We start from the raw sequence: 14,488 nt of genomic DNA on the forward strand, positions 1-14,488 counted from the left end.
AATTACTGCTGACTCATGGTGATGACAGAAAGCACACCAACTTTCACTCAGCTTCATTGCTGTTTCAAAATTCTTTACAGACAATGTACCCCTATTAGCTGCACCTGAGATGGACTACTCCTGACACCTGTTCTTGATAAATTACTGGTTCTCCTCATCAGTAGTTGTAACTTCCTGGGATCCTGGAAAAATATCACGATCTGAGAGGCCAGTCTTTGAAGAATTGCAGTTTTCGTACAATTCTTTATTATTCAGCAAGTGTTACTGATTACCGACTAAAGACCGCACACTGTTCTATGTTCCAGCAATTTCAGGTGAAATGGTCACTGATCTCAAGAACTTTCTGATGATGTCTATTGACATTGTGAAAACAATCTATATAGTCCCAATAAGTCAAAGTAGACCTTCCTAAAAGTTACAGGTTGTCTATGATTTCCCTTTGATCATCTTTCTCAGTGTTTTCCCATATAAGCATCTTTTTTCTGGCACCATAGTGGATCACATTCTTCATAAACTTTGGGCTGGGGCTTAAGAGGAAGGGCATTATCTTTTCTGAAGGGAGAGTCAACAAGTAGGATCTTATTTTGTACAAACTTAGATCTATTTGTCCTTCTATAGACATTATAACATTTGTCCTTCTATACACATTGGGCCTATAACATTTGCTTGCCAATTAGCTTTTAAATCCTCTATCAGAAAGTCGGCTCTCCTAATATTTGGGATGCAGGGATGCAACTCAGAATTATAAGAGGCATCCTTGATATTCTGCATCACTAACTAGGGCTTATACAACAAATATCTGTGGGCATCAGAAAAAAAGTCTAAAATAAAAGTGCATGCAAGAAACTTAAAGTGATAAAAGCCCCACCATGGAAACAATGGAAAGAATAGTATTGACCAGTTTAGGTACACCACACACCTCTGTCCCTCAGGAGGACTGCCCTATGGCTCACTCCAGTGCCTTCTGATATACATTTTTAACTCTATCTAGTGATTCTTGACTTATAATTGTAAGCTACTTAGAGCACCTAAGGGCCAGCATAAGCAGAGGTCAAGAAGCTTCTCTATGACTTAGTGAGAGTTCAGCATTGGCTTTCCCAAGTCTTCCTCTTGGACTTGAAGTGGGCCAATCATGCCTCTTGTTCCTCCCAAAGAGAAATCACATAGAATCTCAGAATCAGTATTGGGAGTTTTCAGAATGTTATGATAACTTCTGTATCTTCTACATTAATGGTTGCAGAGACAATGATAATAAACACCAGTGAGGCTTTTTGTTTTTTGCCTTTTTATTTTTTCTGCTAATATTGTAGCATCTTCCTTTCAGATCAACATTAGCATATCCCTTTTTAAGTGAGTTTATATTCCATCTAAGCCAACTCCTTTCATGGGCACGACAAAGTCATTGGCTGATTTGAATGAAAATGGGGGCTGAACATTTAGAAAGAAGATGAAGAAAAGGCATTTTTATGATGACTTTATGTGAACACTGATGACTAATTTTTAATACACAGAAAATCACTAGTGTTGAAAATAACTATTAATTATAATATAATACTATAATTTTAATATAATTATTTGGCCTCTCATGTTTTAGTTCTAAAATTTCATTATTTTTGTAAAATTTATTAAATTTATTGGGGTGATATTGGTTAATAAAATTATACTGGTTTCAAGTGTACATTCTAAAATACATCATCTGTATATTGTATTGTATGTTTACAGCCTAAGTCAATTCTCCTTCCATCAACATTTATGCCCCCTTCACCCTATTCTACCTCTCACCACTCCTCTCTCCCTCTGGTAATCACCATACTGTTGTCTACGAGTTTGTTTGTTTTTTGATTAATCTCTTCACATTTTTCACCCAGGTACCCAACCCCCCTCTCTCTGACAGCTGTCAGTCTGTTCTCTGTATCTGTGAGTCTATTTTGTTTGTTTACTTTGTTCATTAGATTCCACATGTACATAAAATCATATGGTAGTTGTCTTTCTCTGACTGGCTTATTTCACTTATCATAACAATCTCCAGGTCCATCCATGCTCTCATGAAAGGTAAGATTTCCTTCTTTTCCATTGCCAACTAGTATTTCATTGTGTAAATGCATTACTGCTTTTTATTCACTCATCTGTTGATGGGCATTTGGGCTGCTTCCAAATCATGGTTATTGTAAACAACACTGCAATGAACATAGGGGTGTAATGTATTCTTCAGAATTGGAGTTTTGGGTTTCTTTGGCATAAGCACTGTGTCATAAGAAAGTTCCATTTTTAATTTTTTGAGGAAATTTCACACTGTCTTCCACAGTGACTGGACCAACCTGTGTTCCTACCAGTAGAGTTCCCTTTATACACATCCTCTCAAAATACTTGTTGTTTGTTGATTTAGTGAGGATAGCCATTCTCATAGTTGTGAGGTGATATCTTATTGTGGCTTTGATTTTCATTTCTCTGACGATTAGTGACATTGAGCATCTTTTCATATGTCTAATGACCATCTGTATGTCCTCTTTGGAGAACTCTTTGCCCATCTTTTAATTGGATTATTTGTTTTTTTGATATTGAATTCTATAATATTTTAAAATAAATTTTGAATATTCACCTCTTATCAGATATATCATTGGTGAATATGTTCTTCCATTTAGTGGGTTGTCCTTCCATTTGTTGATGGTTTCCTTTGCTGTATGAAAACTTTTCAGTTTGATATAGTCCTGTTTCTTTATGTTTCTTTTGTTTCCCTTGCACAAGGAGATATATGCAAAAATATATTGTTATGAGAAATGTCTGAGATTTTACTGCATACATTTTCATCTAAGATTTTTATGGTTTCAGGTCACACATTTAAGTCTTTAATCCATTTTCACTTTATTCTTGTTTATGGTGTAAGAAGGTAGTCTAGTTTAATCTTTTTGCATGTATCTGTTTAATTTTCCCTACATCATTTATTGAATAGACTGTCTTTATCCATTGTATGTTCTTGCCTTCTTGTCAAATATTAATTGACCACAAAGGCATGGGTTTATTTCTGGATTCTCTGTTCTATTCAATTAATCTATATGTCTGTTTTTATGCCAGTACCATGGTGTTTGGAGACTATGGCATTGTAGTGGTCTCTGATACTAGGTTGTATGATTCCTCTAACTTTGTCTTCCTCTCTCAAGATTGCTGTAGCTATTCAGAGTCTTTTGGGATTTTATATGAATATTTGGAATATTTAGGAAGCGTACTGCATCTATAGATTGCTTTGGGTAGGGTAGTATGGACATTTTAATGATGTTAGTTTTTCCTATCCATGAGCACAATATATGCTTTCACTTATTAGTATCTCTTTTCAATTTATTTCTTCAACATCTTATAGTTTTCTGAATATAGCTCTTTAACATTCTTGGTCAAATTTATTCCAAGGTATTGTTTTATGATGCAATTGTAAATGGGATTGTTTTCTTAGTTTTTCTTATAGTGTATTATTTGTGTATAAAAATGCAACTAATTTCAGATATCTAGTTGGTATCCTGCTAGTTTATTGAATTCATTTATCAGTTCTAGTAGTTTTTTGCTGGAATCTTTAGGATTTTATATATACAGTATCATATCACCTGTAAATAATGGCAATTTTGCTTCTTCCTTCCCAATTTGGATGCTTTTTACTTTTTCTTGCTTGGTTTCCAGTACTATGTTGAATAAAAAATGCTTATGGTTTCTGTGTTTTGAGGATGGTGTTGTCTGTGGATTTGTCATATATGGCCTTTACTATGTTGAGGTATGCTCCCTCTATTTCACTTTGCTGAGATAGGGGTTGAATCTTATCAAATGCTTTTTGTTCACCTTTAACATCATGTGATTTTTTTTCTTTTTAAAGGTGGTACTTAACATTTATTGATTTGCAGATATTGTACCAACCTTGCATGTCTTGAATAGAACCTGCTTGATCATGGTGTATAGTCTTTTTTAATGTATTGCTGGGTCCAGTTTGCTAATATTTTGTTGAAGATTTTAGCATCTATCTTCATCAGCGATACTGGACTATAATTTTCTTTCCTTGTAGTGTCTTTATCTGGTTTTGAATTAGGATAATACTGGCCTCATAAAATGAACTTGGGAGTCTTCTCTCCTCTTGAATTTTTCTGAAATAGTTTGAGAAGGATATATGTTAGTTCTTTTTTGGATGTTTGGTAAAAATTAACCTGAGAAGCTATCTGATTCAGGACTTTTGTTTGTTGGTAGTTTTTTAATGTTATTATTATTAGTGCTTCAATTTAATTAGTTGTAATCAGTCTAATAAGATTTTTATGATTTTTTAAATTCAGTTTTGGAAGATTGTACAATTTAGAAATTTATCCATTTCACCCATATTGTACAGTTTTTTTGGCATGTAGCTAGCTTTTCATAATATTTTCTTTCAAACCTTTGTATTTCTGTGGTGTCAGTTGTTAACTTCTCTTTTACTTTTGATTTTATTTATTTAGGTCTTCTCTCATGTTTTTCTTGATGAGTTTGGTTTATCTTCAAAGAATCAGCTTTTATCTCATTTATTACTTGTTTGCATAGTCTTTACTTAAAACCATCAAGGCCACGGAAAGATTACATTTATAACTAGTTTTCAGGGGCTATTTCTTGTTCTGCTGAGAGTGTACCTTCATTTACCAGGGGCATGGGGTATTTGCATGAATTCTCTTACCCATGTGAAGGTTAATTACAGAATGTAGAATGAACTTAGCTATTGTGGGTTGATAATTCCAAGTTTCAAGATTATACAAAAGAACTGTTGAGTCAGATGAAAACCAGATTTGGGGCCAACTTGACTGCTATTGCTTGATGGAAAATAAGAGAGGAAGGGAAAAATGGAAATTTACAGTCCAGGTGTGGCTGAGAAGATATGGCTCCAGGAACCCTGCATGTTCAGTGTTAACTCTGTGTTGTTTAGGGTATTTTCAATACATGCAATAGGTAGCTTTTCGGGGATGGTCACCCGGTGAGAGAGAACCTGGCAACCTCTGATAATTTCTCCCTTTTCTCTGTTTTTGGGACTCCTCTAGGAGGTTTTAATTCAAAGAAAACTTTTACTTTGAATGCTTCAAAAGGCATTTTACTCTATAGATATGTCAAATAAAAGGACTTCTCAATGTGTTTTTGTTGGTAAAATTTATGTGCATGAGAGAAAGATGATTTCTACTTGTGGGTTTGTATTATAAGATTTATTTATGCTCATTTACAAATGTATACTCAGTACTCACTAGATGCTAGGAGTCCATGGGCACACTGCCTGTTTTAGACCTTGTGCCAAGTCTTGGCTCCTGTGGGATCAGAGCCTTGCACTTTTGGCTCTGGGTCGAACCACAGACACTGGGAGTGCTGGCAGCCATGTCCTTGTCATGGCTGAAGCCCTCCAGGGGATGGTTCTTTGCAGGGCTTCCTTGGCTGAGGCTCTCTTGGTTGAATCTCTAAGTACAGCTGTACAAGCCAAGGCCTCCTGCTGAGTAATATAACCTAGGGGAAAGAAATAAGAGAGATGTTAAGATCAATAGTTTTACAAAACAAATAAGCAAAAAACACTGGAAATATTGAGATTCACAAAATTTCTTCTACTCTACAGGATAGAAGAAATTGTTTAGCACAATTGTTTAGCTCAATTGTTTTAGCACAATTGAGACAATTGTTTAGCACATAATTTTTGAAGATAGGAAGTATATTTATTTTTTTGCATTAATCATTCAGTAAATTAATAAATACATAGCCATTGATTATCATGACAGATCATTTGGAGAGGGGCTTAAGCCATGAAGAATCTTCATCTGAATTGTTTATCAGTATCAAAACTTTCTTCAGACCAGAAGCAGTTACATTCAGTCTCTCTGTGTTGTTAAAGTACAGCCTGCAGATTACCTGCACAATCATCTGGCTAAGACCGCTTTTCATGATGCTTTTTTAAAATGCAGATTTCTGGTTCTACTCCAGATGTCTTTGAATCAAAAATTCAAAAAGGCCTGGAAATCTACATTTTAATAACATACACAGTTGGATTTTGTGTGTACTAAACATTGAATATTCTGCTTCTAGGTTCATTGGCTTCTAAGCAATTTTATTCTGCAAACAAAGCTACCAGGTGATGTTTCTGCAACATTTCAATCATCGGGAACAGCTAAATCCTTGCTCTGCTATTTACTAAGTTACATGACCCTAGTAAAGTTATTTAATTTATCATGTCTCAATTTTCTCTTCTGTAAAAAGTGGGTTATAAAGGCATCTACCATATAGACATGTTTGAGTTTTAATAAGACAATACAAGCAAAATACTTAGATTAATTGCTGAAATCTAGGAAGACCTAATAAGAGATAACTACTGTTATTGTTTTTATTATTAAACACTTACAGAAGACATGTTTTCCTTTTGTGCAAATACAGGAACAATAGTATAAGTAGATGTGCTAGTTCGAAGTGAGTAGTTTAGAAAAAAACAATAATAAATAAAGTTCTATGGGAGTTAGGAGAAGCGTGTAATGGAGAGGAGCTGAAGACTGAAAACATTTTTTGAAAGAAAAGAGATTTAACAACAACTATATCTTTCTGTAGGTTGTTACTTATGATCTATAAAGTTCTTTCAGAACCATTATTTCATTTATGCTTCATTGCCGTGGTCCAGCCGCAGCTTATCTAAGGGTCCCTCAGGTGAGAGTAGGCGTCGGCGCTGGGTAACAGGCAACTACACAGCTCGAAGGCAGGTGAAGCACTGTTCCGTTTATTGCAAGTATAAGCTGATTTTTTGTATTTTCATTTTTGGCATAGATTAACATTTACAGGTGTATAGCATGATCAGTTAAGCAGAAAAATCAATACAAAGGTAACCAGGAAAAGTACGAAAGTTCCCATAGTTTCAATTATGTTAAACAAAAATTACTTTGACCAGGAAAACCATTAATCAGACAATTTGAAATAGTTCTATGTATACAGTTTGAATGTCTTATTGTTTATTAAAGTTCTCAGAAATTGTCATGGGCAACAGGTACGCTTAGACTGAGCAGAGGTTAGGAAATTCATTATAAGCCTTTGTAATATCTAACTTAGCTATCTATCTTGCTGTCTAAAATGTGTTTTTGTATACTGAGGACTCTAACTCCTTGGTAGTTGTTTCTATGTGCTTAGTTTGTAATAGCTAACCAGCTTCTTCTGTTTTTATGCCTGTCTAATTCTAATTGATATATATTCCTATTCAAGGTAAAGGGGGGGGCTATTACTCTAACAACTCTTTGACAAACAGGGACTATTTTCTAAAGGGGTTTTTGCTATTCTATGAGGCAGTTCTGTGGGAATACATATTTTTCCCTGAACTGTTCTTTCTTGGGTGGCTTTCACAGGAACAAATACGTAAAGTATGATGCCTTAATTCAGCCAGGGTGATATTGCTTAGGACTTGAGCCAACTGTTGTTTTTTCTCTGAGAGTGGTCATTAATTCTAGGAGATTCCAAATTATCAGAAGTGCAAAGGTTAGAATACTAAGAAACAGTAAGAATAAAAGCAACACCATATATCCACTAATGCCACGTCCATCCTGCTGGAAAATGCTTCTGTGAAGCTGTCATCTTCAAGTCGTGACTGTGTCAACCGACATGGTTAGAAAACACTTCTGTGAAGCCTTTGTCCCCAAGCTGTGACTGTGTCAGCCACCTGGTTAGCATTGGACGTGGCACTTCATAAAATCCCATGAAGTTCATAGGAGAAGAGAGACATTGGGGCACAGGAAAGAAAGTGCACGATATTTGCAGGTGGTGGTCCTAACTGACATTTACTATCTGTGTGAGCTTGATCGGGTTATAAATCTGCCTGACCTACATTTCCCACAACTGTAACATGGGGAGAAATGAGAAAGCAAGCATAGAGCTCCAAACACTATGTCTGGAACACGGTAAATGCTCAGCAATACAAGTATTCCTTTTGTGAGGAAACCATGTCTCTGAGTTTATGCAATCAGCAAGGGGCTGAGCTGTGGTTTTTAGCTTAGACCATCTGCTTGAGGCCATGGCTGTTTCTATTACATCAAGGTACTGTAAATCTGAGAGTTGTTGCTATTTTACAATAATTCACCCTCCAGTTTCTTTAAACCTCTTAATTTACCCATAAAACCTTCCTTTCTATTGTCAGGAATAATTATTTTTAAAGTTGGCCTGCCAACCACATTGCTAAAACGGTGTGTTGGCAGAGGTCATTCTACTCGAATTTTTTCAGAAGGCTTGACTTCTGGCTGCAGTGCACAAGTCAGGAGGTGAGGTGCTTGGTCCCGGTCAGATAGTTAAACTCACCAAGCAGCTGCTGGTGCTGAAGGCTGTGAATATATCGGGTCTGCAGGGCCTCCCACTGGGGCCTGGAGTTGTAAATCCTCATGATGCTGTAAAAGTAGCGCTGCTGCCCCCTGGTTAGGTCCTGTCGGAACACAGCAGGTGATATTGATGAATCGGTGGCATTTACCGAATTAAGAGTGTAATGTATGCAAAGCTGATTTCCCCTGAAGTAAGATGCTTCTCTCCCTCTTTTCTTTTTCTTGCTTTCTCTCTATAATAGATACACTATATATCACATATATAATATATACACTATATATCACATATATAATATATACACTATATATATATATTTATCAATTGGAAAACAACAATTGGGTAGTTGTCTTCCTTAGGTTACTTAAACAATCTCATTGGCCTGTATAAAGGTGAAATGTCTAAGTAAAAGATTCTAGCAAAGTAGGTCAAAGTTTTGGGCAGAAAGAGATCTAAGGATTTTTAGTTTTTGTTGATCTATTATAGTCCTTGTTGAGAAAGGCAGGTTGTGAGAATCTACCGAGGTCTGGAAGTATGCCAGGCCTCTACGTGGGTAAGAGAGAACTTTCTACTGAAAGTTGTCAGTAAGCAGGGGGGATAGGTAGATGAACAGACTCATAATGTGATAGAGGTTCAACAGAAGGAAAATAAATTCCACCTGCACAGTCAAGGAAACTCCTTAAATGAGATGATCAACACAGTAGACTTAAGGGTGAATAGGAAGTCCTTGAGAGATTAGAATCTTGGTTCTAAACGGCACCAGCATCACCTGGTACATGTTTGAAATGCAAATTCTCAGGCTCCACCCTAGACCCACAGAATCAAAAACTCTGGGTGGGGTCCAGCACTCTGAGCTTTAACGAGTCCTCCAGGTGATTCTGGTACATGCATGCTACAACTGGAGAACCACAAAAACAGAAGACAAAGAAGGTAGAAAGTAGTACAATTTCTTTTATAAGCACAACATATCTAGATATATTGGGAAGCAGACTTTTTTTTTAAACTTTAATCAGAACGTGGAGTCTGAGATGGAAAAGGCTGAAACATTAAGCAGGGGAAGTTCATGGAAAGCTTTTCATGCCAGGTTAAGAATTTAAAGATTGCCCTTTTTTATAAGAATCCGTTGATGGTCTTTATTTAAGGCAGTGCTTCTCAACAGTGAGATTTTGACCTTCAAGAGACATTTGGCAATGTCTTGGAGAAATCTTTAATTGTTACAAAGGGTGAGAGGGAGGAAGAATGCTACTGGTATTTTGTGGACAGAGGCCAGTGATGCTGCTGAACACCCTACAGTGCGCGAGACAGCATCCAGTTCTTACAATAAAGAATTATCCAGCCCAAAATGTTACACATTTAAGCTGAGAAGATTTGCATTTTAGAAAGATTTTGCATGGAGAAGGAGCTCACAGGAAAATGGACCATTGGTGTGGAGATAATTTGGAAGGCTGTCATCTATGCTAGGGAAAAACAGAAAGGACCTAGGCTCCCAGTTAGGGACAAACAAATACCATGCAATCTCACTTGTGTGTGGAATCTAATGAAAAAAGTAAACTGACAAAATAGAAACAGAGTCATAGATGCAGGAACAGACTGACCCCTGTCAGAGGGGAGAAGGGAGGTGGGGACTAGATGAAAAAAAGTGAAGGCAAGGCAGGACAGCAAAAAGCTAAGTAAATTCTGGATAAATGTAATAAGAGAAACTGAGACAAAATAATTAAACAAGGCCTAACAATTTGAGCAATTTACAAGCCAGCTAATGAATCACAAGGCTTTGTCTTCCCTAAGGACAATTAGGAGCAAATGGTTTACACACTCCAGACTGTGCCAGGGCAGAACAGCCTTGGTCCCCATCCCTCCTCAAGGTTCGCTAGTAATGTTTTTTTAAATAAAACTAACCAGAAAAATAACACTGACCCCTCTATACACACGTTTTGATGAACAAGTTGAAGGACACATCTGGAAAGCTAATGAATATTCTAAGAGCCTCCCCTGAGATCTCCCCTAAAATTCCTGCTGCTTCCAAAGAAAGATAAAAAGCCTCAAGACAAACAATCCACTTCACACTTTCCCTCCCTGGAGGACCCAGGACCTTTCCCTTACCCCACTTCCTCCCCTACAGGCCTGCATCTCCCAAACTTTAAGGGATCCCAGGAAACACGCAACCAGAGAAGAGGACATAGGCCATGGCAGCTCACCCTGGCTTACTCCCTGAATCTACCTCTAAGGACCTCTTTTTCTCTAACTTCCCAGGGAGCTCACTTCGTTTACTGTGACTGCTATTTCTCAGAGAGCCAAAGACCCACCTAGTCTCCCTCTTGTTTCTTCATCTATCTTATGTTCTTCCTTATTTCGCTATCCCCAGATTTAATAAACATACTCTCAAAATCAACTGGAGTCATCTTGTGAAATCTTCCCTACACAAGGTCAAGAACCCATACTTCACACTTCACTAGTGGGTCCAAGGCAGACCCACTCTGGCCCAGACCTCATCCAATAACAAAAAGATTAGCCAAAAAGCATATATGCATGACTCATAGACACAGACACAGGGTGGTGATGGCTAGAGTGGAGGGGAGAGTGGGAACTGGATGGAGGTGGGCAGAGGAGGGTGGGAAATGGGAACAATGTAATAGGGCCAACAATAAAAATAAGGTTAAGAAAGGGGTTCTGGAGTTAAACTACTATTGTATACCTAATAGTTTTTAAACATTTTTTCTATGAACTTTCCCCCCCAAGATTGTATTTATTTATTTATTTTTGAACAGAAGGTAAGGGTGGCAGAGAGAGAGAGAAACACCAATGTGTGATTGCCTCTCATGTACCCCCTACTGGGGACTTGGCCCACAACCTAGGCATGTGCCCTGACTGGGAATAGAACCCAAAAAACTTTTGTTCGAAGGCCTGTGTTCAATCCACTGAGCCACACCAGCCAGGGCCTATACCTAATATTTCTTAAGTATTTATTGTATGCAGATGAGGAAACTGAGATAGTGGCATCAATGTTCTATAAAAATAAAGATAAAATAAGTTTATCTCAGGCCAGAAAATTCAAAATAATGACAGAATTTTAAAACTACTTGATAACTATGTAATAAATCTAAACTTAAAGTAATTATTTATAAAAATGACTTTTATCTGTTAGAAATTTTGTTTGGAGATGAAATATGTGAACCAGTTGTTTTTGAAGTCTAGGGATCTTAAATTTAAAAAATACATACAGAGTGAAAGCAGCAAAGCCTAGTGCTTCAAAATTTGAGACATCATTTCAACTTTACAGTTACTGAATTACATCTTTTAAAAGATAATATATGTGGAGAAAATGAATTCCTAATTGAGCCTTTTCAAATGACTGAGAAAAATATAATGTGAAAATTCCAAGCCAATTTCAAAAGCAGAGCTCTAAAATGCAATGGGAGTTTCCATTATATTCGATAAAACTGTCAAAGTTATGGTTTTGTTGAATAAGAACAAAAAGTCTACTTCTTTTCCTTAGTAGAACTGTCAACATCCAAAATAAGAAGTAACAGTAACATTTCTAATACTCTTATTTAGTTGCTCATTCCTCCTCAAGGGTAATGACAGGGAACTGAAATTTTTACAGAACATTTATGTGAATGACTTGAACTAATTTTGACTGAAAGGAGCTAACAGCTTTGTATCAGGGAACCAGGGTGTGGTCAGTCAGTGAGTTTCCCACCACTGGTGTGGGCGTAGGAGTAGATAATCCACACTCATTCACTCTCCCACACACAATGACAACATGCAGGGTGGGGCCTACACTGGGCCCATTGTTCTTGCTATTGCTGGGTGAACAAAGACATGAAAATTCCTCAAGCCTCGAAGGAGACACAGACAGGCTTCTTCATCTGTGAATAATATGCTGTACCTTCAGTAACGATGTGTCAGCAGATGGAGGGACTCGAATGCAAGGAATCTGTGTACTAGTCTGAAGCCTTCGTTGTCTTTTCTGTTTTTCTCCCATTCTTTATCCTGTATCTTCAAGCAACAACAAAAAAATAGCATAAAATTGAATTTTGCTCAACAAATTTTAGGAATGTACCTAATTAAGTAAGCAAGTAAATAAACAAATAAATAAATGTTATTTGTTTTGAGGGATAAGAAATTTTCTCACATGTTTCCAAGTAAGTGAACCTCACCACACTGCTTAGTTCTGTGCTTTCCCCTGTTCTTATCCTTTTTTATTGGGAGGGATAATTCAGAGCCCCATAGCTCTCTGCTGCATACTGTGTTTGGGTCATAAAGCCATACAATGTCACAACAGCTTCTACTTGATAATTTTAAACAACATTTAGTATCTTCTCTGATTCTAAAATTAATCCGTGTCATGAAAAATTCAAAAAAAATTAAAAATTAAATAAAATAACACATCAACCATAACCTAACTTTCCATTACTATTGTTAGCATTTGATTAATTTCTTTAATTTTTTTAAAAATTTTATTTATTTATCTTTAGAGGGGAAGGGAAGGAGAGAGGGAGAGAAATATCAATGCATGGTTGCCTCTGCCGGGGGGTGGGGGGGGCACACAATGTATCGTGTGTCCCCTGCTGGGAATTGGCCTGCAACCCAAGAATGTGCCCTGACTGGGAATTGAATTATGATCCTCTGGTTCGCAGGCCTGTGCTCAATCACTGAGCTACACCAGCCAGGGCTTGATTGATTTATTTTTATTAATTTTTTGTGTACCTGGTATGTGATTTTAGAGAAGAGCAATCATAGTCCATGAGTTGTGTACTTTTTCCAGCTTATTAAATATCCTTTAAAATATGACTTTTAGTGACACTGTAGTATACTTTTACTTCATTTCCATTTCTTGCACATATAGATTTGCAATTTTATAGCTCTATACTAAAAAAGCAACTATTAAATCTAGCCACATTTTTGCCACTTTCCTGACAAAGATACAAAATGAAGTGATACCTACTTATGAGTAAATCTTCTCTCCATGTAATTTAGGGTTTAGAATCTGAGATGTATATAATAATTAAAAAATTAAGAATCTAAGAATAGACATATTGGAATAAGGTTGTGAGACACAGAATGAGATTCCCCTCCGTTCACAACTTTGCTCTTGGTAACAATGCCTATCTTATCAGGTTGTTTGATTAACTGAGATTATGAAACATAGAACACTCTTTATGCTCCTCTCCTCTGTTGTATGTTCATGCACATATATGTGTACAAGTACACAACAAAAACACATGTAAGAAACATTTTAACATGTGAGAAAACTCTGGTTCTGAGTTCACAGAGCTCAATCTCAGATGTTCCAAAAGAGAAATGTGTTAGGCAAACATCGGTCAGCATCTCCATATATCCTGTTCCCATGATATGAACTTATAAAATAAACTATAAATATTTAATACTGTTTTCCTTCAACATGCACTCCAGGAACCACACCAACCAAGACATACTCTTTTAATATTCCCTGTGATAGAAGCTAAACTCTATCCTGTATTCAAATCATCTCAATATCCCTTCTCCCATTTTCCAGATCTGCAGAGCGGGGCATAAATATTCTTCAAAGCTGGAAAGATTTCTTCTTTCCTAAAACAGCATAACAAATGACTGATGATATTTCTTGTGGCAACAATTTATGTGTGCTGAGAACATCCATCTTACCCATTCAAGTGGTCTGCACCTGATACAGTTTGATTAAAATGCTTGGGTAGATAATTCAAGAAGAAAAATTTACAAAATAACATATCTGAAACAAAAAGACATGTGTGCTTAAAAGAAACTTACCCTGTATTGCAGTCTCTTCTTTTTTAAAAGCACCCATTCATATTCCAAGAATTTTTTGCAAGGTCTCTTTCTTCTTGCAGTGGTGGGGTGAAAATCCAATCTGTTGATGAGCTGATATCCAAGCAACATCATGTGATTAAACAAAGAGCTCGGAGAATTTGGCCTCATGCCTTCTCCTGCTTCTGGACTACATTCAACTGCACAGTTTAATCTTTTTTCCCCCCAGATTGTGTCTACTCAAGTGTCAACTTCTAAATTTATCATATCTGTGTTATCTGCAGACATAGCAGAGGAAAGCACATGAAAACAGAGAGGGTGAATGTTAAAGGTCAAGTAATCCTTTGGAACAACAGGCCATTACATGACTAGTTCCCAGGTCTGGAGTCAGTAGACCCCATCCCCATTGCTCAGAATA

General features: G+C 36.8%; 1 protein-coding gene across 1 annotated transcript; it reads right to left on the reverse strand.

Annotated features, from left to right (window-relative positions):
* Positions 1-5,156: 5,156 nt before the first annotated feature.
* Positions 5,157-14,168, reverse strand: FAM216B (family with sequence similarity 216 member B). The gene is made up of 4 exons (XM_037060154.1): positions 14,074-14,168; positions 12,194-12,303; positions 8,293-8,413; positions 5,157-5,484 (listed from the first exon to the last, which is right to left on the reverse strand). The coding sequence occupies exons 2-4, from the start codon at positions 12,287-12,289 to the stop codon at positions 5,300-5,302; spliced, it is 402 nt and encodes a 133-aa protein (XP_036916049.1). The 5' UTR covers positions 12,290-12,303; positions 14,074-14,168; the 3' UTR covers positions 5,157-5,299.
* Between the last annotated feature and the right edge of the window lie 320 nt (positions 14,169-14,488).

The sequence above is a fragment of the Sturnira hondurensis genome, unplaced genomic scaffold, assembly GCF_014824575.4.
Source record: "Sturnira hondurensis isolate 20B ecotype Veracruz unplaced genomic scaffold, ASM1482457v3 Scaffold0001074, whole genome shotgun sequence".
NCBI classification, from domain to species: domain Eukaryota; kingdom Metazoa; phylum Chordata; class Mammalia; order Chiroptera; family Phyllostomidae; genus Sturnira; species Sturnira hondurensis.

What these genes read in the sequence shown, in the direction of transcription:
- FAM216B (XM_037060154.1), bottom strand. Translation starts at nt 12,289, where the DNA reads ATGGGAGAAAAACAGAAAAGACAACGAAGGCTTCAGACTAGTACACAG. An exon ending in CTGACACATCGTTACTGAAG is followed by an intron (nt 8,414 to 12,193) that starts GTACAGCATATT and finishes GTGTTCCGACAG; the next exon opens with GACCTAACCAGGGGGCAGCA. An exon ending in TCAGCACCAGCAGCTGCTTG is followed by an intron (nt 5,485 to 8,292) that starts GTGAGTTTAACT and finishes TCTTTCCCCTAG; the next exon opens with GTTATATTACTCAGCAGGAG.